At 34.8% G+C, this 27016-nt stretch overlaps 1 protein-coding gene across 2 annotated transcripts in view; it reads left to right on the top strand.

The window, feature by feature from the left end:
- Positions 1-27016, top strand: part of PDE3A (phosphodiesterase 3A) — a 273155-nt gene that overhangs the window by 215814 nt on the left and 30325 nt on the right. For both annotated transcript variants that reach the window (XM_019738322.3, XM_019738312.3), the window contains exons 3-5: positions 5822-6079; positions 8083-8237; positions 16529-16653. In XM_019738322.3, the coding sequence (XP_019593881.3) occupies positions 5822-6079; positions 8083-8237; positions 16529-16653 (538 nt within the window). The remainder of the gene's footprint in view (positions 1-5821; positions 6080-8082; positions 8238-16528; positions 16654-27016) is intronic.

The following is a 27016-nucleotide window of genomic DNA, read 5'->3' on the forward strand; positions in this document are numbered from 1 at the left end:
CCTATGAAAACATAAACACATATGTAATTTTACTGGCCTGGGGGTCAGAATCAGTAATATACCAAAGATCCTTTATCGAATCCAGCTCATCTTCAAAATGAATTTAGGACATTAAAAACCAAGATACTATTCTCCCTAATGTCACAGAAGGACAGCCTCCCAGAGAACTATTTGGAGGGTGTGGGGTAGAAAACTACGTTAGAGATGTAGGAGGCGACAGCTTCCAAAAATTCATCAGGCATCTTTTCCCAGCATTGAAGACCCAAATTGAGTAAGAAAAGTCCCAGTGACTCTTTCCTTTATGTGTCATCCCTTACATTGTTTATCCCTCTCTTATCCCAACTCCCTTTTCACCCTGAGAATGTTCTTCTCATGCTGTTTGCCTCCCAGGGTGCCTCCCAGGATGACTAAATACAAAGAAAAAAAACAAAAAACAAAAAAACTTCCAACAATGGAGCTAAGATGCCTGCTTTTAGAATTGCTTTCACATACTGTATTATAAATCATTCTAGTGCAATCAACTGTATTAACTGAAACCATGACTTTAGTATAATTACTTTCTAAAAGCCTAAATTTAATCTTAGAACTCTTGTGAATATATGGGAATAAGGAATACGATCTTTATAGTTTTATTTACCTCGAATAAGAAGTGAAAATATTTGTTTTCTTGTTTTTTGTTGTTGTTGTTACTGTTGGTAGAGAAATCATATCTTTATGTTGCCTTCATTTATAAAGTACTGATCCAGTGTAAGTAGAAGACAAACATACATACACAATATGCATCCCTTTGTACACACAATTTTTTTCAGTGTAGTAATAATAATAATAATAATAATAATAATAATAATAATGATGTGGTTATATGTAATTATCGAACATGTGCTGTGAGCCAAGCACTCTCCTGGGGTCTTTCTGTGCCTATCTCATTTAATCTTCAACAGTACTACACAGTAGCTATTACCCCTTTTGAGAGATGAAAACAAGAGCTAAGAAGACAGGTGAAGTCCCAAATTTCATATCTGAAATAATGAGCACAGACAGTCTGACGCTAGATCCTGTGTTCTTAAAGGCCATGTGTACTACCTCATAAAACAAAACTTTGATATTGTTGAATAAATAAAACTTTCTCTCTTGTATCCCAGTTCTTTATAACTTTGTTTTCCAACTTCTCATATACACAACCTTCCAAATTATGCACATGATGAAAATATGGACTTGTACCTTTTGCACTCCATGTGCTAATTCATATACCAGTCAGGACCAGTAGTTGGTGTGTGAATGTAAGAAATTTTTAAAACAGATAATCATAAAAAGACAACATATATTTTCCATACCTCTAGAAATATATTTTAGCTTAATACATAAAAATATTTAGACTTTCACACATTTTTTGATGAAGAGCCAAGACTGTTTCTCTTTGACTGTATGTCCCCTATATTGCTTGGAATTCCAAGTTGTCTTTCTTACATGCACCATATCCATACTTCATTGTATACTACTGCCAGTGTCAGGTGTCTTTTTTTTTTTTTTTACAGTGGAAATGACTTAGACACTTGGAAACATTCTCAGTTGAGAATCTTTCAGATACATTATCATTTTCTTTTTTAATCATTACTGTTGAATCCCCCCTACTTAATTTAACAGAAATCAATGTTAGAGCCAAGAAAATCAGTTATTTTTGGTTTGATATATAAAACTGCACTTTCCTCCACTGTTTATCAGACTTAAATTCCAGATTTTCTATTTAAAGGTGGCAATCCAAATTTGGTTGTCATTTAAACAGTGTCTGGGGAATTATACTTGCATTTTCTTAAATGTTAAATATTTCTATTATAAGAGCCTGCAACGTAGAATGTTTTATATTGCTTGGTTACTTTTTTTTTTTTAAGGAAAAGATTTATTTGATCATTTGCACCATAAAAAGACTCAACTGTGGTTTTATGCTTAGTGTGGTTCATTACTGCACTCAAAGATGATTTCAGGCTGTTAGCTTAAGACTTTTAAAGTAACTTTCATGTAAACTTTACCTTGAGTATTTATTATCACTATCTCAGATTTCACAAGTTAAACAAAATATTTCTGAGTATTATTTGGTATACTTAGAAATTTAGTTATATTATTTTTAAAGTTGAATAGGTGTGGAACTAGCCTCTGTGTGAGTCACTCCCTTGTTTCACATTTTGTATCGTGTGAAAAAACTCTACCATCAACCAAAGTTCCTTTCCTCTAAAATTCCTTAATAGTTACTCCCTAGACAAGTCGGCATCTTTGTAATTTGCCTGCTGTTTATTGAAATAGCAGCCAGTCTGTCTTTTAGTCTTTCAGAATTTGATGTGTGGTTAGTCTTGGCGATTCTGTGGCAAATGAATCTGATTGTTGGTTTTAGATTTCATGCCTCATTGAAGCCTTTAGTTATTTGAGCCAAAAAGTGGTGATAACTTCTTATGTGTGAAACAACTTTTGACTGTTACACAATTCTATTCTTGAATCAGAAAACCAATAAAGCAAAGACCTGACTGAATTATAGTAGGGAAAGTTTTTCAACAGTAAAAGTGTTCACTTTGATTTCTTAGCCAATTCCAATATGTATAATATGCTTCTTATTGATTTGAATATTGCTTTTGCTTTCACTTGAAAACCTTTGCTTTCACAAAAGGTACAGCATAAATATCATTGAAATCCATAACGTGCTTATTTTCTAAATTCTTATGTTAACACTAATGTTGACTGATGAGTTTTCAATTCTGTTTCTATTTTAAAGTTATTTTAAATTTTTTTAATATTTATTTTTTCTGAAAATATAAGAAATACATCTATTACTTTTAAAAATGTACTATAAAAAGACTTAAAATTAGACAATTATAAAAAGACTTGTTCTCATACCAATAATTCATTAAAAATTAAAACCCTAATTGTCAGGGAGCATGCTCTACTTTCTTCCAGATTCATAGATTTTATATACTGAGAACATTTTGAGAAAACTTCTTTAATTGTTAATTATCAGAGTATAAAGTGTTGATCTGCTTGTCAGAAAGTCTAAAAATATATGCCCAGAAAACAAAGTTCAACTTAAATTTTTAACTTTTTAAGGAAACAGTGTGGTGACTTGTCAAGTTTAACTTTATTAGAATAATATGGGTAGGAATTAATATTACGCTTTTCAGAAGATCATACTGAGTTTTTCAGAAGCATAATAATTAGAGATGCACTTGAAAATACATGTTTCTACAAGGGGATGTTAACCTAGCTCAGTGGCATCTCATGGCCATTTTTGCCGTTAACAGTGTAGGTGCATAAGTGGCATATGCATAATGACATATCTAAAACTATTAGTATTACACTTAAATTTTTATATTGGTTTATAATATATATTTAGGCCTTCAAACAGCAAAAAAACATGGGCCAGTGATTAAATAGAGCATTAAGTACAGATACATTTAAGAACACAACACGAAAAAGTTCAGTAATTTTTTTGGTGTACTGGTTTAGTGCTTGAGCTGTAGAATCAGAGTACTTGTGTTTGCAGCCTGACATTTCCGTGTTCCAGCTATCTGATTCTAATTTTGGCAAGTTATTTTTACTAATAAAAATGAAGTTTAGAAAAGTGTCTACTTTGTAGACTTGTGCTGCCACCATTATTATTATGGTTACTGTGATTATTCTAATGGTATAAGACCTAACTTTTCTATACAATACCTTTACAAAAAAATGTATCCATTACATATAGCTATTACAAGATTAGATCACTTCATGGATGTTGGTGTTTTTATAACATATTTTCTGATTAAAAAATAATACGTATTAACTTTTTTATGGCATACTCCCCCCTCACTAAACAATATTTTATGAGTAATTGAACAAGTAATCATTTATAGATCTATCCAAATCTTTTAAATAAGTACATACCCCTTTATAATATAGTTAGAACACAACTGTCTTTTTAACATTTTTCTCTACTGATACGCATTTTTATCTACATTCTTTGGTTATTATTATCAGAGCACTGTTGTACCCTTTCTGACTTTGTCCTTATATTTTTACATATCTGTAGGTTTTCTTTAGATGTCTGCATTGTTTTGCTGGATCACAGCATATATACATTGAAACAACAAGTTGATAGACTCAGCAAAATTTCCTTCCAAAAATATTCAATTGTGTTTTATTTCCCCAAACCATTACAACTAATACTTCGTGCTATCAGTCTTTTATTATCATTCCATTTTGATAACTTGATAAAAACAACTTTTGCTTAATTCACATTTTAATGTTAGGGAAGCAAGTACCTTCTTTATGTTTTTTGATTATTTTCATTTTATATGAATTGTCCGTCCAATCCCTTTATCAAAGTTTGTCTTTCATTGATTTTTTTAGAAGCTCTTCGTTTAGATATGTTTTTGTCTTCTCTGTGTGGCAAACATTTTCTCACAGACTGGCTTTTACCTTTGCTTTATGGTATATTTTCTTATTAGGAAGTTTATATCTTTATTTAGTCAGATCTCTCAGCTGTTTCCTTCACAGTTTATGAATTCATATTATTTTTTAACATTCCAAGATTACAAATTAGTCCCTTATATTTTCTTGTAATAATCTTAAACTTTTCTGTGTTTAAATCTTTTCATCTTTTGAGTTTATTTTTAAGTCCGTTGTGGGAGAACGACTAGACTTTTTTTTTTCCAACGGCATAGCCAAACTCATCTTAGCCTCTTATTGAAAAACTCCAGAATTCCTGCAATAATTGTTATATATACAATTACCATTATTGAGCACTTACAATTTCCAGCACAAGATTAAGTGCTTTACATGTATTATCCTGTTTATTCTTATAATTATTTTCTGAGGTTGGTACTATTACTATATTCATTATACAGATGGAGAAATCACAGCACAGAGAACTTAATACTTTGCCAAAGATCATGCAGCTAGAAAGTGGTAGGGTAAGGAGTCAGGATTTGGATGTCAATAGCCTAATTCCAGACCTGCACCCCATTACTGTGTTATGCAATTTAAGATTATATAGATCCCTTGGGCCTCATACTATGGCAACATTCCAATAGTAGCAGTTTTCTGCAGCTGCCTTTATCTACTTTCTTGGCCTTGAGTCTGTCCATGTTCTCCCGTGCTCTCACACCTTCCTGCCTGGACTCTGGCATGACCAGCAGGGTGGGGAACATTCCTGTCCTCATTTTTTTTTGTGCTCCCGATTTCTTCAGCAAATACAGTGATGACTTTTAGTCGTATAGACAGTTTGGAGGACTATGATGGATGTATTGCAAAATTCCGGAACTAGAATTTCTATTCTTACCAACCACAATCAGAGGAACAGTTTGTGAATTTGAACACAAATAGAGTTGCTTTTTGTTCTTATCTCTAATGTTGGTTGAACAATTACCATATACTAGGCTAAAATATCACATGGAAATATCACTAACATTAACATTTTAGAGTAGATTAATAATGTTATTTTGAAAATGAAATTTATAAATAATATACATTAAAATCTTGAGCTCTTCATAGGAGTAATTGATATGACTTTTTTTTCCTGTTCTCTGAAAATTCTTGCGTTTTAAAAACTAACGTTTATCTTTTTAATCTCTTCAAATATAGCCTAACCCTCCCCAAGTTCTAACATTAAAAGATGTGCCATGAACCCAAAAATGGTGAAAGCCATGGCAAATTTTGGCAAAATATGAAACAGAAATGTGATTTGCATGTTACTTGAGTGCAACCCTGAAGAATCAACTCAGTCCATTTTGCAAAAAAACCCATTCTCTGTGCCTTCAGTTCAGGCCTTTTCTGACCATTCCTCTGTTTGGTGTCTCAGTCTTCAGGAACCAGTATTACTGTGGATATTGCCGTGATGGGCGAGGCTCACGGCCTCATTACCGACCTCCTGGCAGACCCTTCTCTGCCCCCCAATGTGTGCACGTCCTTGAGGGCAGTAAGCAACCTGCTCAGCACTCAGCTCACCTTCCAGGCTATTCACAAGCCCAGAGTGAATCCTGCTGTTTCCTTCAGTGAAAATTACACCTGTTCTGACTCTGAAGAAAGCTCTGAAAAAGACAAGCTGGCTATTCCCAAGGTAGGTATGAATGACATACTCCTGGAAAAGTTCAACTTTTTTTTTTCTTTTAGGTCTCTTGTCACCCCAAAACCATATGCAGATTCACGTCAGTGACTCAGTGAAGAGGTTTGATAATGGTGACCAAAGTACTAAAAAATATGTAATCATAAAGACTTCTGTCTTTACACATGATATTCTGGAAATTAAATGTTTATCTTTTTACATTACATTTTTTTATTCAGACTTTCAAGTTTTTATTTCTATATGCCAGGACTTGTTCTATAGGATAAGGTTATAGCAGCAAAAGAAAGGGAGGGAGGGAGGGAGGGAGAGAGGAAGGAAGGAAGGAAGGAAGGAAGGAAGGAAGGAAGGAAGGAAGGAAGGAAGGAAGGAAGGAAGGAAACAACAACAAAAAAACAGACAAAAATCCCTGTTCTTATTCTAATGCAGATTCTGTTTAAAATCCATCACCTTCTGAAACAGAAGTTTCCTTCATTCTTTGTGTTCTTAGTATGGTATCTTTCATAGCCCCCTCATGGCTGTCCTAAACCCAACAGGTTTTGAACTTAGAAGAGTTTTATTTGCGTCTGGATTATTTAAAGTAAAAGATGAGCTTAGTGTTTTCTATCATTTTTTCTTGTCACGTTTTAGATATAAGAATTTCACAGAAGGAAGCTGTAAGGGATAGACCCTGCACCGTGTTTAGACCCCACATTAGTTGAAAACAAGTCATATTAAAAACTGAAAGAAAAAAGTTAGAATTTAAGTGGTCTCTGATACGTCATGCACAGCTGTCTGTTTGGTACACAGACAGCCATCCCCTTGAGAAGGTCAGTTGGGAAGTCCTGTGCTCCTGCTTTTGTGTCTCTTGACTCAGGAGTGTGTCCTTCATACAACTTTGTCAATTAGATGTTACATAGTTTCCTTTCAACATCTCCTTTTCTGAAAAAGGTATGGCTTAGCATATGGCCATAAAGGAACAAAGAGAGAGGAACTGATTCCTTTGGGTCTCAAAATAGACATGAAGTGAGTGACTGATATAGAGGCAATTATCCTGGTATTTACAGTGTTTGACCTTTTTTTCCCCTGTTGAATTACCTTCGAAGATGTGTGTTCAGATCTTTAAGAGATACTGGAAACTATTTAGTATCAGAGCTATTCTTGAATTGCAAGGTGCCATACACTTCACTTCTTCCACTTTCAGAAGAGCAGACTGCATCTTTGTGAACTGTGTCTGTGGGGTTGGTCTACTAGGAGTAGCTAGCCATAAATAAAAATGGGTTCAGCGTCTACCTATTGTAATTATCGCTGCAGGTGTCTCAGAATACCTTCGCTTTAATTTTGAATGTGAGGACCCTCTTTAGCATGCTTGGTGCTCATCCCGCTGATCCCAGAATCTTGCCTCAGTGCTGCTGATGTCACATATCTCACTTTAGATATGGAAAGAGAAGAAATAAAAAGTCGCAGGTCAACCAGCAAAGTCCTCTATTAGGAGGAATTGGTACTGATGACATTACCCATATGCCTGATGTCTAAGTCACGTTAACCAAAAGAGAGGTGGTACATTTTGCATCACACTCTTGCACTTACCTCCTGTCATTTATAAATTAAGGGATTAAAAGTAAATCAGTAAACACTTTGGTGTAGAGACTATTGTGCAAGACGATATAAATTAATCCATGTTCCAAACAAATGACTTTTGAGGAAAAACTTCTGCTCTAAATAACTAATATAATATGTGTGTATAGGTACATAAATTCTATGAAACTAATATAACTATAAAATTATTCCAAAGGTAATTGACTATCATTCCCATAGTCCCATATTTGTGTAATCATTGAAATGAAGATCTCAAAATGTTATTTTATATCTGAGTACCACATTTGAGATAGGTGATATTCAATCAATATAGTTTAATAACTTCCAATGAAACCCTCCCCCCTTTTATTTTCCATTGTATTACATAGAAGTTAGTGATAGAAAATATGTTTGGTAGTAAAATCAACACTCCTTCTTCTTAGCGCCTGAGAAGAAGTTTGCCCCCGGGTTTGTTGAGACGGGTTTCCTCGACTTGGACCACCACCACCTCAGCCACAGGCCTCCCCACTTTGGAGCCGGCCCCAGTACGGAGGGATCGCAGTGCCAGCATCAAGCTGCATGAAGCACCTTCATCCAGGTTAGGCAATGCTCCTGTTGGTTTCACATCTCTTAGAGAAGTTACTTACCCCAAAGCAATTCTAAATCACACAGGCAGGGAGGCCCAACCAATAATAATTGGAGGCCAGCTTTGAAAATGAAAAAGGTGTATTTTTAAATGCACAGCAGTATAGGGATGCACATTACATAATTAGGCTTCAATTGTGTTGTGCAGCCTTAAATGTAAATGGGAACGGTGACTTGAGGTGATGCTTGCCTGTGTGACTTTGGATGGGAAGGTTTGAGCTCAGAATAAAGGTAGCTAGATTTTACCTAGACTGAGATCCATATTGAGAACCTTAAATCAAAGGTATCCCACGTGACATTGGCAAACGATTGGTAGATTGTCCCCAGCCCAGCTATCCTAGCATTATATGAAAGACAGAAGATCAGACCAAGAAGTAGATCATCATCCTCAGAGCACCTAGGTATGTTCAAACACTTGGTAATTTAAATTTTATTTAGACAGAGAATAGATTGGTAATACCCAGGGGCCGGGGGTAGTTCATGGGCAAAATTGGTGAAAGGGGTTAAAAGGTACAAATCTACAGTTTTAAAATAAAAAGTCATTGGGATGTAATGTACTGCATGGTGACTAGTTAATAATACTGCATTGCATATTTAAAAGTTGCTAAGGGTAAATCTTAAAAGTCCTCATCGCAAGAAAAAAAAATTGTAACTATGTATAGTGGTAGATATCAACTAGACTTACTGTGGTGATTATTTCACAATATATATTTCACAATAATACAAATATCAAATCATCCTGTTGTACATTTAAAACTAATATAATGTTATATGTCAATTATACATCAATAAAAATAAATAGAATATGCTTTATTAAGTATAGCAATTCCAATTTTATAAAGTAACTTAAAGCCAGAATTACCAAAGCTAAAGTAAAGTTAATGTTAAGATCTAAAGAGAATTTTGAAGAAAATATCATTGTGAAAGAGATGCTTTTAGAGGGAGCTATTGTATGTTATTTTCTATTAAGAATAAAAACAGCATATTTTATATGAATCCAATAATTATGAGAACATTTACTATATGATTTCAGGTTTCTGAAACATTTGCATCAGTTTTATTAATGAGCTAATGACTAAAAAATAGCATCTTTGTTGAACTACAGGATGGTAATAGTATAAGTAATTTTCTCCTGATCTTGGCCTTAAATATTAATAAAGCACCATTCTGAGATTGGCAGAGAAATGGAAGCCTTTCAAACCATAAGAATTTAATGACTGCTGACTTTTCTTGCTTTCATGATTAAAAATAAGATTAATTGGTTTCTTCCACATTCATACTGGTAGCCTAATAAACCTTTAGAATCAAAAGTGAATTCAAATAATTATTTCCTTCACATATTAGGGTAATTCCACTCCATCATATTCCTGGACTTTTGTACTACTTATTACTTATTTTACTTATTGCTTATTTTATATTACTTATTATTGGACTTTTGTAAGACTTCTAACCACCACCACAGGAGTATGTTACCAAATGTGTTTCGTGAACATTTTCTAAAGTTTGAAATATGAGTTATTGGTGATATTCTCCTCTGAAAATATTGACCATTGTTGATTTGTACAGCAGCAAATACTGATAAGTGGTAGTGAACTGTAGTTAAATATTTGTTGCGTAAGAAAATGAATTATGTTCTCAATGTATGTCTTTCGTGAGGCTGTCTATTTCACCAATACACCTTGCCAAGACTCCTATCATACTATAGTTAATGCTTCAAGGTTTGCTTTCATAGAATGACTACGAAAAATCCTTTCAGTCATTCTTAATGTCTTCTATCTTTCTTTTATTTTCTGTAACTTCTGGTCAAATTTCATTTCTCCTACTCTCATCCCTTAGTTAAATGAGATGGGGAACAGACATTGAAATCCTCATGAGGAAGAGGGTTTCAAGAACTTTTATGAGCTTAACTCACAAGGATCCTGTTATTCTGCTTTATGAAATAAATAAATAAATATTTTCAAAATAGATAAGGAATAGCATAGGATCCCACTCTTTCACTTTGTTCTAAAAATACTCATAGATGTCTTACTTGGGTATACTTTTCTCCACTGTCTAATGTGCTTTTCCTTAATTTCAATGTCCTATTAAAAGTCCTGATATAAAGTCTAAGTGATAAAAACTTTTTCATCATTATGAAGAAATGAAATTCATTTTGAAGATAATAGGAAATGTATTTTAGGAAGATAATTTCCTTTATAGGAAAGCCACATATACGTAAGTGGCAATAGTATCACCATTAAACTCAATGAGTTTGGGTTGACTCATTCTTCGTTCTGGGTGAAATGGTGAAAAGACAGTCATAGATAATCTCTAGCCCCAATTATAAACCAAAGTTAAAACCTTTACTTATGAGGCCTATTGCCTATACTTCTAATTGATTTCAAAATTGATTTTCATTTAGGCCCTTTGGTTTGTTTGTTTTTTTCCACCATCACTGTCCTTTTATTGAGCCTCTTTAAGGACTGCAGTGATCAAAAGAAGAACCAGAGTGGGAAATGAATATTACAAACAGTCCTCAGATATTTCCCTTTGGGTAAACAGCTGGATGATTTACTCCTGACTAGTTTTTTTTCTTTAAAGTTTATTGGGGTGACAATTGTTAGTAAAGTTACATAGATTTCAGGTGTACAATTCTATAATACATTATATCTAACATTGTGTGTTCACCACCCAGAGTTAGTTCTCTTTCCATCACCATATATTAGACCCCATTTACCCTCTTCTAGAACCACGCTCTCCTCTCCCCCCTTACCCTCTGGTAACCACTAAACTATTGTCTATGTATGAGTTTTTATACTTTCAGTTGTTTGTCTTGTTCTTTTGTTGTTTTTGGTTTATATACCACATATCAGTGAAATCATATGGTTCTCTACTTTTTCTGTCTGACTTATTTCACTTAGCATTATAATCTCAAGATCCATCCATGTTGTCACAAATGGTCCTATTTCATCTTTTCTTACTGCCAAATAGTATTCCATTGTGTATGTATACCACAACTTCTTTATCTGTTCATCTATTGAAGGACATTTTGGTGGTTTCCATGTCTTGGCCACCGTAAACAAAGCTGCAGTGAACATCATAGCATGCTTGTCTTTGTAGATGTTTTCAGATTTTTTGGGTGGATACCCAGGAGAGGGATTGCTGTGTCATATGGTAATTTTGTTCGTAGTTTTTTGAGGAACCTCCACACTGCCTGCCATAGCGGCTGCACCAGTCTGCATTCCCACCAACAGTGTATGAGGGTTCCTTTTTCTCCACAGCCTCTCCAACACTTGTTACTATTTGTCTTGTTGATGATAGCCATTCTAACTTGAGTGAGGTGATATCTCATTCGATTTTATTTGCATTTCTCTGATGATTAGTGATGTTGAGCATTTTTTCATATGTCTATTTGCCATTTGTATGTTCTCTTTGGAGAAATGTCTCTTCAGATCCTCCGCCCATTTTTCAATTGGGTTGTTTGTTTTTTTGTTGTTGAGTTGTATGAGCTCCTTGTATATTTTGGATATTAAACCCTTATTAGAGGCATTGTTTGCAAAAATCTTCTCTCGTTCAGTTGGTTGTCTCTTTATTTTGTCGATGGTTTCTTTTGCTGTGCAGAAGCTTTTAAGTTTCATATAGTCCCATTCATTTATTTTAGCTTTTACTTCCCTTGCCTTTGGAGTCAAATTCATAAAATTCTCTTTGAACCCAAGATCCATAAGTTTAGTACCTATGTTTTCTACTATGCAGTTTGTTGTTTCAGGTCTTATGCTTAAGTCTTTTATCTGTTTTGAATTAATTTGGATACATGATGACAGATAGCAGTCCAGTTTCATTCTTTTGCATATGGCTCTCCAATTCTCCCAGCACCATTTATTGAAGAGGCTGTCTTTTCTCCATTGTATGTTTTTTGCTTCTTTGTCAAAAATTATCTGTCCATATTTATATGGTTTTATTTCTGAGTTTTCAATTCTATTCCATTGGTCTGTTTGTCTGTTTTTTTCTGCCAATACCATGCTGTTTTGATTATTGTTGCCCTGTAGTGCAAGCTGAAGTCAGGGAGTGTGATACCTCCAGCATTGTTCTTTTTTCTTAAGATTGCTTTGGCTATTCGGGGTCTTTTGTGGTTCCAAACAAATCTGATGACTTTTTGTTATATTTCTTTTAAAAATGCCATTGGGATTTTGTTGGGGATTGCATTAAATCTGTATATTGCTTTGAGTAATACGGCCAGTTTAACTATGTTGATTCTTCCAATCCATGAGCACAGAATGTCTTTCCATTTCTTTGTGTCTTCTTCAATTTTCTTTAAAAATGTCTTATAGCTTTCAGCATATAAGTCTTTCACATCCTTGGTTAAGTTTATTCCTAGGTACTTTATTATTTTTGTTGCAATTGAAAAATGATTTTTTTTTCTTTTTCTGAGATTTCATTGTTAGTATATAGGAATGCAATGGACTTTTGTACGTTGATTTTGTAGCCAGCAACTTTACTGTATTCGTTGATTGTTTCTAATAGCTTTTTGGTGGAGTCTTTAGGGTTTTCTATGTGTAGCATCATGTCATCTGCAAAGAGTGACAATTTAACTTCTTCATTCCCAATTTGGACGCCTTTTATTGCTTTCTCTTGCCTGATTTACTCCCGGATAGTTTTAAATACAGCCAAGTAGAAAGGACACTGGGCTGAGAATCAGAAGGATCCTGGCCCTACACCCAGAGATGTGTGTCTTGAGTCTCAGGTCCTTAGTCTGAGCCTCAGTACACACTACAAGGAATCCTTAGGAGAAAAGGGGAACTATGGCACAATTGGGAGGTAAATTAGATGGAAGAATAACAGTAGGTACTTAAAAAGTAGGCCTGAGAGAAATAAAAAGCTCAAATAAATCATACCTTAATCATTCCAAGTCAGCCTTGGAACCTACCCCTGCCTGTCTATATTAGGTAGAATGGAGGCTGTAAACGTGAATAAAGAAACTGCCAGGACCTGGTATGACTTTTAAGATCTAGGATGAAGTTGTTATGGGTAGAACTAAGGTTATAAAATTCACTTTTGTGGTAGAGACTAGAGATCTCCCACAGCAAACACACAGACAATTAACCCCTGCCGTGTCAGCATGAGAAGGTCAAGTAAAGGTTGTCTCAAGCTGTTTTCCTCTCCATAATCCAAATTGTTACATATTCATGAAATCTGAATGGGAATCAAGAAGGTGAGGGTCAACGCAAAGCTAAAAACTATTGCGAGGATCACACATAACAATATATTTGAAAGTGCCAGTAAAGTATAATGCAGATATATACATACATATACATATATATGTATACGTAAATATATTGCTTTATTATTTTATCAATATATGTTTTAATAAATCAATATTATTAAGAATGGGACATATGGCTAGAATTTTAACTTGAAGCTCATTAATTCCCCATAATTAAAGGTACTCAATTATAAAACTTCTCAAAATAAGTGTGTTTTAAATGTTTTTATTTTAAAAAGTCAAAGAGTAGTAAGCAATTTTTAGCAACCCTTCATAATATAACTTTTTAAGACAGTAAAAAGAAAACATACAGGGGCCGGCCCGGTGGCTCAGGTTGTTACAGCTCCATGCTCCTAACTCCGAAGGCTACCGGTTCGATTCCCACATGGGCCAGTGGGCTCTCAACCACAAGGTTGCTAGTTCGATTCCTCGAGTCCCACAAGGGATGGTGGGCTCCGCCCCCTGCAACTAAGATTGAACACGGCACCTTGAGCTGAGCTGCCGCTGAGCTCCCAGATGGCTCAGTTGGTTGGAGTGCGTCCTCTCAACCACAAGGTTGCAGGTTCAACTCCCACAAGGGATGGTGGGCTGTGCCTCCTGCAACTAGAAACAGCAACTGGACCTGGAGCTGAGCTGCACCCTCCACAACTAAGATTGAAGGGGCAACAACTTGACTTGGAAAAAAGGCCTGGAAGTACACACTGTTCCCCAATAAAGTCCTGTTCCTCTTCCCCAATAAAATCTTTAAAAATAAATAAATAAATGAATAAACAAACAAACAAAAAATAATAAAATAAACCTAGTTAATGTTAAGGTCTTATATTTTAAAAGGTCTTATATTTTAAAAGTCTACATATTTGTATAATGTACTAAGAAATTAAAACTTCTAAGTCACATATACAGTACATAAAATTTGTTCATAGTAAATATTATAAGTTAATCAATTCAGCAAAAGAAGTTGAAAGGGAATAGCAGTATAATGAAATAGTGTAATTATTTATTTCAGATTCAAATTTTCAGTTGGTTTCATTGTTTCTAAGAAGGATATGAAACAGATACTCTTTTGTATGCTTTCCTTAATTGTATTTGATAATTGCTGGAGTTCATTCTATATTTTAAATGTCTCTTTTATGATATATTTTGTAAACTGCTATTAGAAGTAAGGAGAAAAGATAAAGTTTTAAAATACCTACATCAACAGTTGAAGAAAAATCTGAAAATGAAAAAAAGAAGAAATGAGGTAGCATAAGTGTCTGAATAGTAAATCAGACTCAGCACAAATCACAGATCTTACTCATTGCTAAATTTACCAATAAGGATATAGGCAGCAACAAAGCATATACTCTGTAACAAAGTATACACTTAGCATTCTTCCCTTTGAGAGGTCTGTAACCGTTAATGCAGCACCCTAAAAGTTCTTTTTATTTTATATTAGCACATGTTCTGGTTTGGATTTAACATGAAGGATTCTAAGCAATGCATGCATAATGTTGCTTACATAGAGGAAGCTATTTTGGTTATGGAACACCTCCAAATTATACCTCATCAATTAAATAGCTTACATGACAATTTCCACCCATTTATGATCCCATAATTCCATCAGTTTCAGGTTTATTTACAATAAGCTACCCACACAGACCAGGTACGTCCTGCTTGCAGTGCCAATCTATGAGATTGGCAGTGGGTCAAATTATATTCATGCAAATTATAGATTTTTACCCATCACCAAATTTACTAATGCTTGAGAGCACACAGGTGTTAGCAAAACATAGAACAAGGACTTTTCCCTTGGAGTCATCCAAAACTGTCAAAATAGCTTCCTAAATTCTTTTCTCTCTCAAATTACAATGGATTCTGTTTCAGATTTGAGATATAAGGTTTTAAGGAATGAATGCAGATACATTTTGGGTTGAAACACTTCCAAAATTTATATTCCACTAATTACATTTCTATGTAACATTCTCTATCCCAACCAGCCATAGATCTATAAATTCCAGATTTATTTACAATAATGACCTAGAGAAACCAGGGGTATCCTGCTGAAAGCAGTCCCTAGGTGAAGACTCACTGTCCATTACCTTTCTCCTGGTAAATAGCATCAGTGTGTTTTGTAACAGTTCTATCATTAGCATGTTTACAAGGGGATTTGTCTCATCACCTCTTTCTTTCCAGGGTATCACTAGTAAAAAAAATTGTAGGTGAAAGTCCTGTTATTTACCTTTTCCTTCACATGAAAATATTGCAAAGAGTATTATCATTGAATGATTTTATAAGCATTAATTTTTTTTAATTTAGGCACACCAAAGGTAATATAATATACTGTGTTTCCACTAAAATAAGACCTAGCCGGACAATCAGCAATAATGCATCTTTTGGAGCAAAAATTAATATAAAACCCGGTTATTATATTATATTATATTATATTATATTATATTATATTATACCCAGTTATATTTTATATTATATTATATTATATTATATTATATTATATTATATTATATTATATTATACCCAGTCTTGTAGTAAAATAAGACTGGGTCTTATATTAATTTTTGCTCCAAAAGACGCATTAGAGCTGATTGTCCGGCTAGGTCTTGTTTTCAGGGAAACAGGGTATAAGGCAGCATCATGACAGTCATAATCAATGTAAGTTCACCTGCATCTTAACTAGTTAATTTTCCAAGTTTTTCGAAAATCTGAGAGGAACATGATTATAAAAGTAGGGTGAGAAGATGTTTGTTTCCTAGTAATTGGATAAATAGGAAAGTTATTGTTGTTCTTTTATTAACCCAGTATGTTTGATGAGTGACTGCTGTATCCCTGCAGCAGTCATGGAGCTTAGCTAGCTTATTTTGTCATTTGGAAGTAAAGTGGTTCTGTCACTGAACCTGGACCATGATTCGGATTGGCAAGTCTATTATGGAAATGATGGTTGGGTTCTGGTAAGATCTGCCTCAGTCTCAATGAATGATTTCTTCATTATCCTTTGCTCTCTGTCTTTATAGTGCTGTTAGTACTGATTCATGGAATAACCCAGTGATGATGACCCTCACCAAAAGCAGATCCTTCACTTCGTCCTATGCTGTTTCTGCAGCTAACTATGTAAAGGCTAAAAAGCCAAATCGACCAGGTAAGCAATTTACGGTGAGAAGAGTTCATGTTCACTGAGTGTGCAGTCACTAAGTGACTAAGCCTTAGATGTTGAAATAAGATTCAGAGGATGCCCTACATTCGGATGTGTTTGGTTTGACTGTCCTAAAAAAGAAGCCTCGATAACCAATTAATTACTTACCTTTCCACTTTGCGTGATGAAACAGATTCTTTCTTATCTTGAGCTTATTGGATGAATAGGAAATCACTGTCACCATTGAGCATAATCTCTGGAAGCATCAGCTTATAATATAAAACCAAATCATGTATTTGTCAAATTTCAATTTTATTTTTAGTGGCTGTTAAAAGAAAATTAATTTTCAGGAGTATGGTATTTATATGAGTTCAAACAAATGCTTTATTTACTATGCATACTATCATTTTTTTCAAAGAAATTCTTACTTTATATCACTCTCCAACCCCCCCCCCCAAACATAAATACTGAAAAGAAGAGATATTTAAATTTGGAGAAAATATAATTCAGAACCTTTGAGAGCCCTTTGAAAAATCCCCATGAGTTAATAACCAAAAGACCCAACAGCACTGTGGGCAGGAAGTATTTCTTCCCTTTCAGACAGGTGCAAAATGAAATTTGATGTGATTTATCCCATTTAGGATCTGGCATCTAACTACTACATGAAGTTTTGCAGGTTGGTGTCAGTGTACCCCAGATGTTTCTAAGCACCAGCTTCTCCCTTCCCTCAAGATTCATTTACTTAACAAATATTTGTGCTGTGTTTACTATTTCAGACAGTAAACTAGTTTCAAGAATATGGCAGTAATTAAGCCAGGCCCAGTTCCTCCTGTCACAGAATTGTCACTTACGTTGTACCAGGGACTCTAAACAGGCTGTCAGCTATTACTATAAAGTGTGTGTGTGAGGAAATGGGGTAAGACTTTCAAATGATGAAAGAGAAGAAAAGAGATTCATGGCCCTACACTTGGAGCTTGAGGAACTTAATATTTGTAAATGACTGGCAAAGCTAGCAAGCAGAAAGGGAAAGCATTGAGAAAGGGAGATGAAAACAGATAATGTGACAGAAGCCAGATGGTACAGGACCTGGAGAGCTATGGTAAGGTGTTTAGGTACCAAAATGACAAACAATGAAGTTTCAGGCTGGGAAGGGAAATAATTTTGGGAATATCTCTATCAGAATCTGTGCTAACTAAAAACTAGAATACAGTTTTCGTCCAATTCTGTCTCCTGATTGCCCCCCTCCTGGAATCCCATCTGAGAGTGAAGGTATTTACTATGGCTGCTCCTTCTTGGAATGTTTAAATTCCAAGTTTTCATCTGTCCCAGCACTGCAGAAAACTCTGATGAGATTCTCAGTACCTTTCTGTTTAGCTTCATAATCTTCTGTCTTTATAGCAGCTTAAGAAGTTACCAAAAGGCTCAAGGGGAAAATTGCCCCCTTCTCACTGGGCTGTTAGACATTCAAATTCTGGCTGCCATGGTAGCCCCAAACTCCAATTTTTGTCTCATGAGCCTCATGACATTGCTAAAAGCTCTGCTGGCTTGACTTCCTAATTGCTGCATCCTTCTGCCTGGATTCTTAGCCTTTTGCCCCATGCCAATGGTTAGTAAATAATGCTTTGAAAGGAAGAACAGTTCACAGGATTTGGCTCACCCTTCTGAGAATCTCTTCTCTCTGGGAACTTAGTCCCCTGAATGAGTTGCTTTGCCTTGATAGCTACTTTTTTTTTTTTTTCTCTCAAACTCAGCTTTTCTATTTTGTTCTCAAAATTGTATGGATTTACTACAAACTACAGAATCACACCCAGAAATACAAGTCCTCAAAAATGACCATGTTTCAATGAGGGTTAGAGAAAGAGTACTCACATTCCACTAATATTTCAAGCAGCACAACTTAAGGGAGCATTTCTGTTTTCTTTTGTTTTTTGTATCTAGAAAAAAAAATTTAGTGATTTCCTTCTCCTTTGATGACCCACTTTATGCTAATGACTATTTCTTAAAACTATTTATGCACCAGCTTTGCTTAAATCTCTGCTGTTTAGTGTAGAAAGACTCTTTCTCCAGCAAGTGCACTTTTATTGGAATTGCATCACTGAAAGAAACCATTATAGGTAATCTGGTTTTCCAAAAACTAATCTGGTCTTCTCTGTTCTTTGGAAATGTTGATTAATTTTATAACTTAGAAGTCATTAATGACCTAAGAAATAGAATTGAGCTTTCACCAGGGTCAGGAACAGGACAATGTGGGCAAATACTTACATTGAATTACTGAGCAAATGCAGATTAGCTCAGCAATGTGGAGACTCGGATGGGACTCCCGCAAGGTGGAGGGACTGAAATTGAGCATTCCACATTAAACTTGAGACTTTTAAAAGGGCATTGAAGTGACCATAGGTCGGGAGAACCCCTTGGCTCCCTACACAAATACATGCAAATTGTTTTTGAAGGAAAGCTTCACCAGTTGAGGGCCATGTGACATCAATATACCAAGTTCAAACAACTCATAACTTAACCAAGATCACTGAACACCCAAAAATACCATGAGTTAGAAAAAATGGGGGAAAAACTAACTTTATAGAGCTCTGAAAGGGTTGAGTTATTTACATGCTAAAATATTTCATTTAATTTTAAAATATTTAAAGAACAATATGAGATCATAAAAAATAATAGCAATAAAAGAAGACATAGGACCGGCTGGATGGCTTGGTTGGTTAGAGCACGAGCTCTTAACAACAGGGTTGCCAGTTCGATTCCCACATGGGCCAGTGAGCTGTGCCCTCCGTAACTGGATTGAAGACAACGAGCTGATAGGAGCTTCTGGAGGGGCAACCAAATGGCTCAGTTGGTTAGAGCGCGTGCTTTTAACAACAAAGGTTGCCAGTTCAATTCCCACATGGGATGGTAGGCTGCGCCCCCTGCAACTAAGATTGAAAACAGCGACTGGACTTAGAGCTGAGCTGCACCCTCCACAACTAGATTGAAGGACAATGACTTGGAGCTGATGGGCCCTGGAGAAACACACTGTTCCCCAATATTCCCCAATAAAAAGAAAAGAAAAGGAAAGGATATAATTGCAGAGCAGCTAAATATAACTTTTGGAGATATAATCAAGAAAACATGATAGGTTAAGTGATGTAATAAGTTACTGAAGGGAAAAGTAGTAAACTAGGAAGCAGACAATGTAAAGGTATTACCCAGAATGCAACGTAGATGAGACACTGGAAAATGTACAAGATTTTAAGTAATATAAACAAGGATTTAGAAAATCTAATATATATAATCATCATAGTTGTAGTAGAATATACACTCTTTCATGAAAAGTGGAGTAAAGGGGAAAAAATTCACACATAAACACAAAATAGTAAAACGACACAACACCAAAGACCAAAAAAAAAAAAAAAAAAATCTCAAGTCAGCCAGAGAAAAGACAGATTAGCTTTGCAGGAAAAACAGTCAGTCTAAGAGCAAACTATCTGAAATAAAGGACATCGGAACACAGTAGAATTATTTTATTCAAATTTCTGAGAGAATATAAGAGTCAACCTAAAATTGTGTGTCTGGCAAATCTATCTCACAAGAATAGGAGTGAACTAAAGACATGTTAAGATAAGTGAAAACTTTACTAACTGCCAAATCTTAACTAAAGGAATTTATAGAAAGAAAATTAATGGAGAAATCAGAGTATAATAAAAATGATGAATAAATAAATTTGAAAACCTTGAGTCCATCAAACAAACATTATATGCATAAATAATATTTCCAGATTTGTGGATATTTTTTAAAGATTTTTTAAGGACAGAATTAAAATGTCAGACAATAATAATATGTAACTCAAGGACTGAAATATGAATTTAAGTGTTCTACATCTTTTGTAGCTCAGGAAACAATTCAGATGAGGAAACTGAGGCACAGAAATGTTAAGTAACTTGCCCAAGCTTATATAATTAGTCCTAAATCCTTTCTTTTGTCCTAATGACTTTATATTAGAAAAAAATTGAGGACAATAAACTGAGTTAATTTAAAATTAGAATTTTTTGGTGTTGTTCTTGGCCTAGTACAAGATAATGGAAGGATTTAGTTTTCTGTCTCTGTTTCTTCATTTAGGTAATAAAATTAAAATTATTAATATAACTCTCAGGGTAAAATCAAGAAGCTGAAAATTGTGTTCACTTAGCAGCACACATACTAAAATTGACCTGCAAATATGGAATCATTATGTTCTACAAGTGAAACTAATGTACTATTACATGTCAGTTATACCTCAATATAAAGAAAGAAAATGAGCTGAAAATTATGGTTAGTGAATTCACTGGAAATACAGAACAAATGATGGAAAAACATGATGGATGAGCAGCCTCATATTCCTGTGTCGTACTCCCCAATTCATAGGACTGCACTCAAAAAGAAAGGGAAAGTGTAAAAGGAAAAGAATGTCCATGTAAGATGCCACAAAGGCAGACGGTAGACATTAGAGCCATAGGCACGGCAAGAGCCTCTCTCATTCCTGACATAAGTACATAAGGTATCTCCATCATGATAACTTTGGAGGCGATTTTGCATTGTGTCATCTCTAGATTGCTGTCACGGCAGAGATAAATATTTATAAAACAACCTATTTCCTATGCATGCTGAATTCAACTAAACAAATCCCTGAACCTCTGCCAAAAGGCAAAAAAAATCCATCAAGAATCAGAGAGCTGAAATTCAATTACAGTTCTCCCTGATCAGATGGGCTTTTCTGTTTTGAAACACTTGTTTCCCTTCATTGATGGCATTTTGTGCTGATTGAGCTAACTAGGAGTGCTCTGTTTGATGTAATTGACTGTGATGCCAGCTGGTTTTCAATAAACGACATGGAAAGGGACTGGGTAAAGCCCCTTTATGTGGCAAACAGCATAAGGAAATGGAATCAAAGTGTGAATAGAGCCTGAGGAGGAAAGTAAGAAGCAGTAGGCAAAAGAGGTAGGGGGTGCACACATAAAGTAGAGAATAGAAACAATGAAAAATAAATGACCTGTTTTCAGAGAGGACTAATGAAATCCGTTCTTTGCACAAATCAAGTCAACAATGGGTCCTCTAGCTTGATCAATCAGCATTAATTTAAATGATTGAAACACAATCAATTATTATGCAGGTACTAATATAAAATAAATGGATGAAATCACATAGTAGTCCTTTGATGAGAGTATAAAATAGGAGATTTAAATATAATTTGCATTTTCAATCTTGCTTTTCTATTATGAGTCACTGATAATGTAGAATTGTCATTATGTCATTCTGCTTTTAAAATTCCTCTAATTCATGCTTACTGCATTTGCAGTAGTCCCTTCCCAGATTCTAATAATTCTTACAAGAATCTTATAATCCTATTATAATGATTACAGGTCTTTCTGCACCTAAAAGTAGATTTTTTTTTTCCTATAGAAAATTTGAAATGAGAGAGAACTTTAATTATGACATTGTGATTTTTTATTTTTTCTTTTTGCATTCTCTATACTTTAGATAAGGTTTCTGTTTTGGAAAAATATTAGGGTTGCCTATTTGCCTGTGGGCATAGAAAAGAGGCATGCATTTATCAGAAATGCTGGTTCCTTCCTTGTTCAATTAAAATTAAACTGAGAGTTTTACATCACAAAACAGATGGATTCACTTAAATAATTTCCCTCCAGTATTGTTTATCATCTCCCTTTGATTGCCCAAAGTTCCTAGTGTCTTGACACACATTTTTTTATGCTCTCAGGAGCAAGATATTAGAGACTGAATTACTCAAAAGGACTTGGCATTTAAAAAATTTACAGTTATATTTTTAGTTTTTAAATTTTTAAATGTTTTAATTTTAAGTATTTTATATTAGGGCAATTTCAATTATTCAAAGATATGTATTTCATAAGCTGTCTTTTTCCTGGAGTCTCTTAAAATTACTCAAATATAAAATGAAGAAAACTATATTTGAGAAAATACATGTTTACCTGAATCCCTTCACCCGTGTGTGTGTATGTTTTTTGTGTGTGTGTGTGTGTCTGTATGTTTAAATGTGTGAGTGTGCAACATAAAGTTAGATGAAACTTCAAAGGTCATAAAGTTCTCTAACTATAGACATGATTATACTTAAAATATCTTAGAAAATAGTCTGTTTTTGAAGACTTACAAAAAGGGCATTTCTCCCATTTCCTTGGAGGATCCTGTTGCTGTATCTGAAATAATTTTTTTTGTAGTCTATCCTTTCTAGAAGAGGAGTATTTAGTTATTGTCTACACTTACAGAGGGTGCCAAAAAAAGGTATACACATTTTAAGAAAGGAAAAAACTGTATTAAAATTGTAATAATATATACCAATAACAAAAGATGAATACAAGTCACATTTGACTTCTGCAATTACAAGAGGTGCTCAAAGTGGTTACCATCAGCGTAATTTTAATAGTTTTTTTTTTCCTTTCTTAAAATGTGTATACATTTTTTGGGGCACCCTCTGTATATCTCTCCATTTATTTGAAGGCTAATATATGTAAACATGTGCCCATTTCCTATGGTATTCATAATCCTTTCTGTTTTTAAAACTTTAAGTAAACTATTATAAACTATTATAATGCACACCATAAGAAATAATAGTTTGGTTTGGGAAAAAAAGGAGCTTATATGTTTATCCCTTTATCTTCTCACCTGCAGAATAAAAATATCCCTGCTTTTCATGGTTGTTGCCAAGACTCATGCTTGTTAAAAGTGTTCAAAATATGTAGACTAACGGTACTGCAGAAGCAAAGTGCTTTTCCTCTGTTTCAAAGTTTATTTTAAATTTCATCCCAGGCAGTAAATTTGGAGTCTTAAGGTCTGCTTATTTATTTAAGTTTTGTTAATCCCCGAGTTCTAAGAACTCTAATCGTTGAGTGGATTTTTAAGTTTAAGAGAGAACTGCATTTCTCTGAGAACATCAGCTGGCAGCTACTAAAAATTAGCAATGAAAAAAAAATCACTCTTCTCTTACATTGCCTTCAGAAAATATGTTGTGTCGAAACAGAAGTGGGCAATGTTGGCACAGGCCTTGTAAAAAAAGTAGTAGAAATTTGTCATAAAACTTGCAATTAACTATCAAAATAATTAAAGAATTGCCTAAAGCAATGCCTATCAGGAGTCTCTGGTTTTAGATACGACTAAAACCTTGCCTTGGCCTACTGGCCCTATCCAGTCTCGCCCAGAACATTCCTTGCCCCGCTTCTTCCTCTTGCTAAACTGAAGTCTTACTGACCTGACTGAACCTCTGATACTCCCCAGGTAGATCCCTCTTTCTGGAACATGCTGTCCCCGTGCTTGTCTAAATGTCTCCCTTATTTCAACAGTCCTTTGTTCAGATTTTACCCCTAGAGCATTTCTGTCCTTTTGTGTTCTCTACCCTCAGCATTCCTTTTCCTCCTATCACTGAACATTACCTGACTCTCTTTTCTCCCTTCTCCTCCTACACCTCCTTCTCCTTCTTCCTTCTTTTTCTTTCTTCTTCCTTCTTCTTTTTCTTCCTTCTCCTCCTCTTCCTCCACTTCCTCCTCCTTTACCTCTCCCTCTCCTTCTCTTTCTCCTGCTTCTTCTTTCTGTCTTCCCCGCAAAGAATGGAAGCTCCATGAAAACAGAGACTTCTGTTGTTGTTCGCCACTGCCTCCTTATTCCTTAGAACAAGGCACACAATGAACATTTGTTGAGTGGACAAAAATCATTGAGACACTTACTCTGTGCAAATACCTTGGTAATCTTTATACCCTGTTATACCCCTATCGAGCTCCTTAATGACGACACTGTTTTTTCTAAGCTATCTAGAGACTCAGTGAGCCATAATCTAACAAATAAACTAGTCCTTTTCAACCTTTTTTTACATCACAGCACACATTTAGGTGCAATAATATGTGCAAATATGATAATGTTATATAGCATTGGAGAAATGGGAAGGGATTTAGAGCTTGTTGGAAATTGTATTTCCTGTATGGTGTAAAATTATAAAATCTAATTAGGTTTTAATGTAATTTCTTTTTGTTGTTGTTATTTTTTGTTATGTTTTATTGAGAGAGAATTCACATAATGTAAAATTAACCTTTTACAGTGTGTAATTCAGTAGCATTTCGTTTCTCAACAACGCTGTGCATCAATCCCCTATGTCTAGTTCCAAAACATTTCTATCTCCCAAAAAGGAAACCCTGCACCATTAAGCAGGCATCCCCCCACGAAGCACTCCTCATCTCGCCGCCCTCCAGTCCCTCGTAACCTCTAATCTGCTTTCTGTCTCCATGGATTTACCTATTCTGGATCTCAGTCTCTCACTTTATTTTTTTTAAATTTATTTATTGTTTTGCTGTAGTTTCTTTTTTTTTTTTTTTTTAATGTTTTTTCAATTACTGTTGCCATACAATATTATATTAGTTTCAGGTGTACAACACAGGAATTGCAAAACAGTAAATAAATTTTAAATATAAAGTGAGAGACTGAGATCCAGAATAGGTAAATCCATGGAGACAGAAAGCAGATTAGAGATTACGAGGGACTGGAGGGCGGCGAGATGAGGAGTGCTTCGTGGTGGGGATGCCTGCTTAATGGTGCAGGGTTTGCAGGGTTTCCTTTTTGGGAGATAGAAATGTTTTGGAACTAGACATAGGGGATTGATGCACAGCATTGTTGAGGAACGAAATGCTACTGAATTATACACTGTAAAAGGTTAATTTTACATTATGTGAATTCTCTCTCAATAAAACATAACAAAAAAGTCTACGGCCATACCACCCTGAATGCGCCCGATCTCGTCTAATGTAATTTCAAATACTATAAATCTAATATTAGAAATTTATTCAGGAGCTTCCAAATAAAATACTTTTTTTAAAAAAAAAATGTGTAACTGTTAGTACTTCATAGGGTCCCTATAACCCCTGGCTACACCCAATGATATGTTGGTTGGGAAACTCGGAGTCAAAAATGTCATGAATTTAATTTTCTTTTGGCTTAAGAGATTGTGTAATGTGAAGGCTTGACAGAATTTTTCGTAAGATAGCTAAATCTTTTCAATAGAAACCAAAATTAAAACCATAAGTTGTGTCATTGTAAAGAGCAATACAGATGCTGCCTAATAAATAATGGATTTTTCTTCTTCGTTGGGTAGTTTCCGCTAGAAGTATGGGCTAATAAACCACATTTTACTAAGAGTGCTGGGCTCACTGCATATTGTCCTGCTTACAAGTACTGTGAGCCTGGGAAGCTTTTTTAAATTCTCGAGGTCTAAGTGCTTTCAGTTAAGTATAAAGGTGGGGGATTGATCTGTTGATGAGGCATCAACAATAACAATACTGAGAAAAAGGTTAGGAGGGGTTGCTGGCCTCCACATGGAATCAAAGGAAGAGTACAATGTCTCATCTTTTAAAACAAAACAAAAGAAACAATGGTGCCAACCAGAACTTTAACAATTACAAAACCTCTTCAGCAAGCTTAACATTCCTTTCAGTGGACCAGGAAAATTTTGGGGTGTTACAAATAAAACTTTTGGGAGAACTGGACATTAGCAGCAGACTAAGCCACCTGCCAGTATACCACACGTATTATTCAATGATGTGAGAACTGCTGGCTGTGCAGTGGTGAGAAATAGAAAACAACCTTTAAGAATTTTATTTCATTTACTTTACAGTAGGTTGTTCAGCCTTAAAATCATGAAAAACAGTAAGGTGTTTTTTTTTCAGAAGTCATTTCTCTCTTTTCTTTAATTTTCACGGTAGGCTGCCTTCTGAATGTTTGGGAGAAAGTGACATCAAAAGACATCGTCCCAGTACTCAAACATGAGCACTTTGAAATCTAATCCAGTGTTCTGTAAAATTTTCACAATAGAGAGTAAACAGAGTTTGGCACCAATATCCACACTTAAAATTTAAGCTTGAAGCCTATTTTTGATCAGAATAGGATCATATTACATTTGTAAATGTTTTCTTCACAAATTACTCTGATCAAAGTATGGTTTCATACACACAGAAAAAGTAGTCTCACTGAAAATATGGATAGTCAATTAAAGTTAACTGCTCAAAAATGTATCATTTTTATTTATATATTTTAAGGGTTTGATGCCTGCCAAACTCTGCTCTAGATACATTAATGTTTAAAACAATAGCTGATCCTGTTGTTATTAAAATCTTTACAACCTAAGAGAAGGCAAATACATGAGAAAATTTGAACCGATGTCATCATGTTAGAATGACAAGAAGAAACAAAAATAATATCCTGATGTCCTGAAGTTACTCCAGGACACCAAGGCTTTAACTGGGTTTGCCAAAATTGCCACCGATTTTTTTTTTCATGATGATTCATTCTTCACATTTTATGCTGTGGAGACACCCTCACTGTACACCATGTC

This window comes from Rhinolophus sinicus, chromosome 1 (assembly GCF_057876585.1).
Source record: "Rhinolophus sinicus isolate RSI-liver-muscle chromosome 1, RSI-T2T, whole genome shotgun sequence".
In the NCBI taxonomy this organism is placed as follows: Eukaryota; Metazoa; Chordata; class Mammalia; order Chiroptera; family Rhinolophidae; genus Rhinolophus; species Rhinolophus sinicus.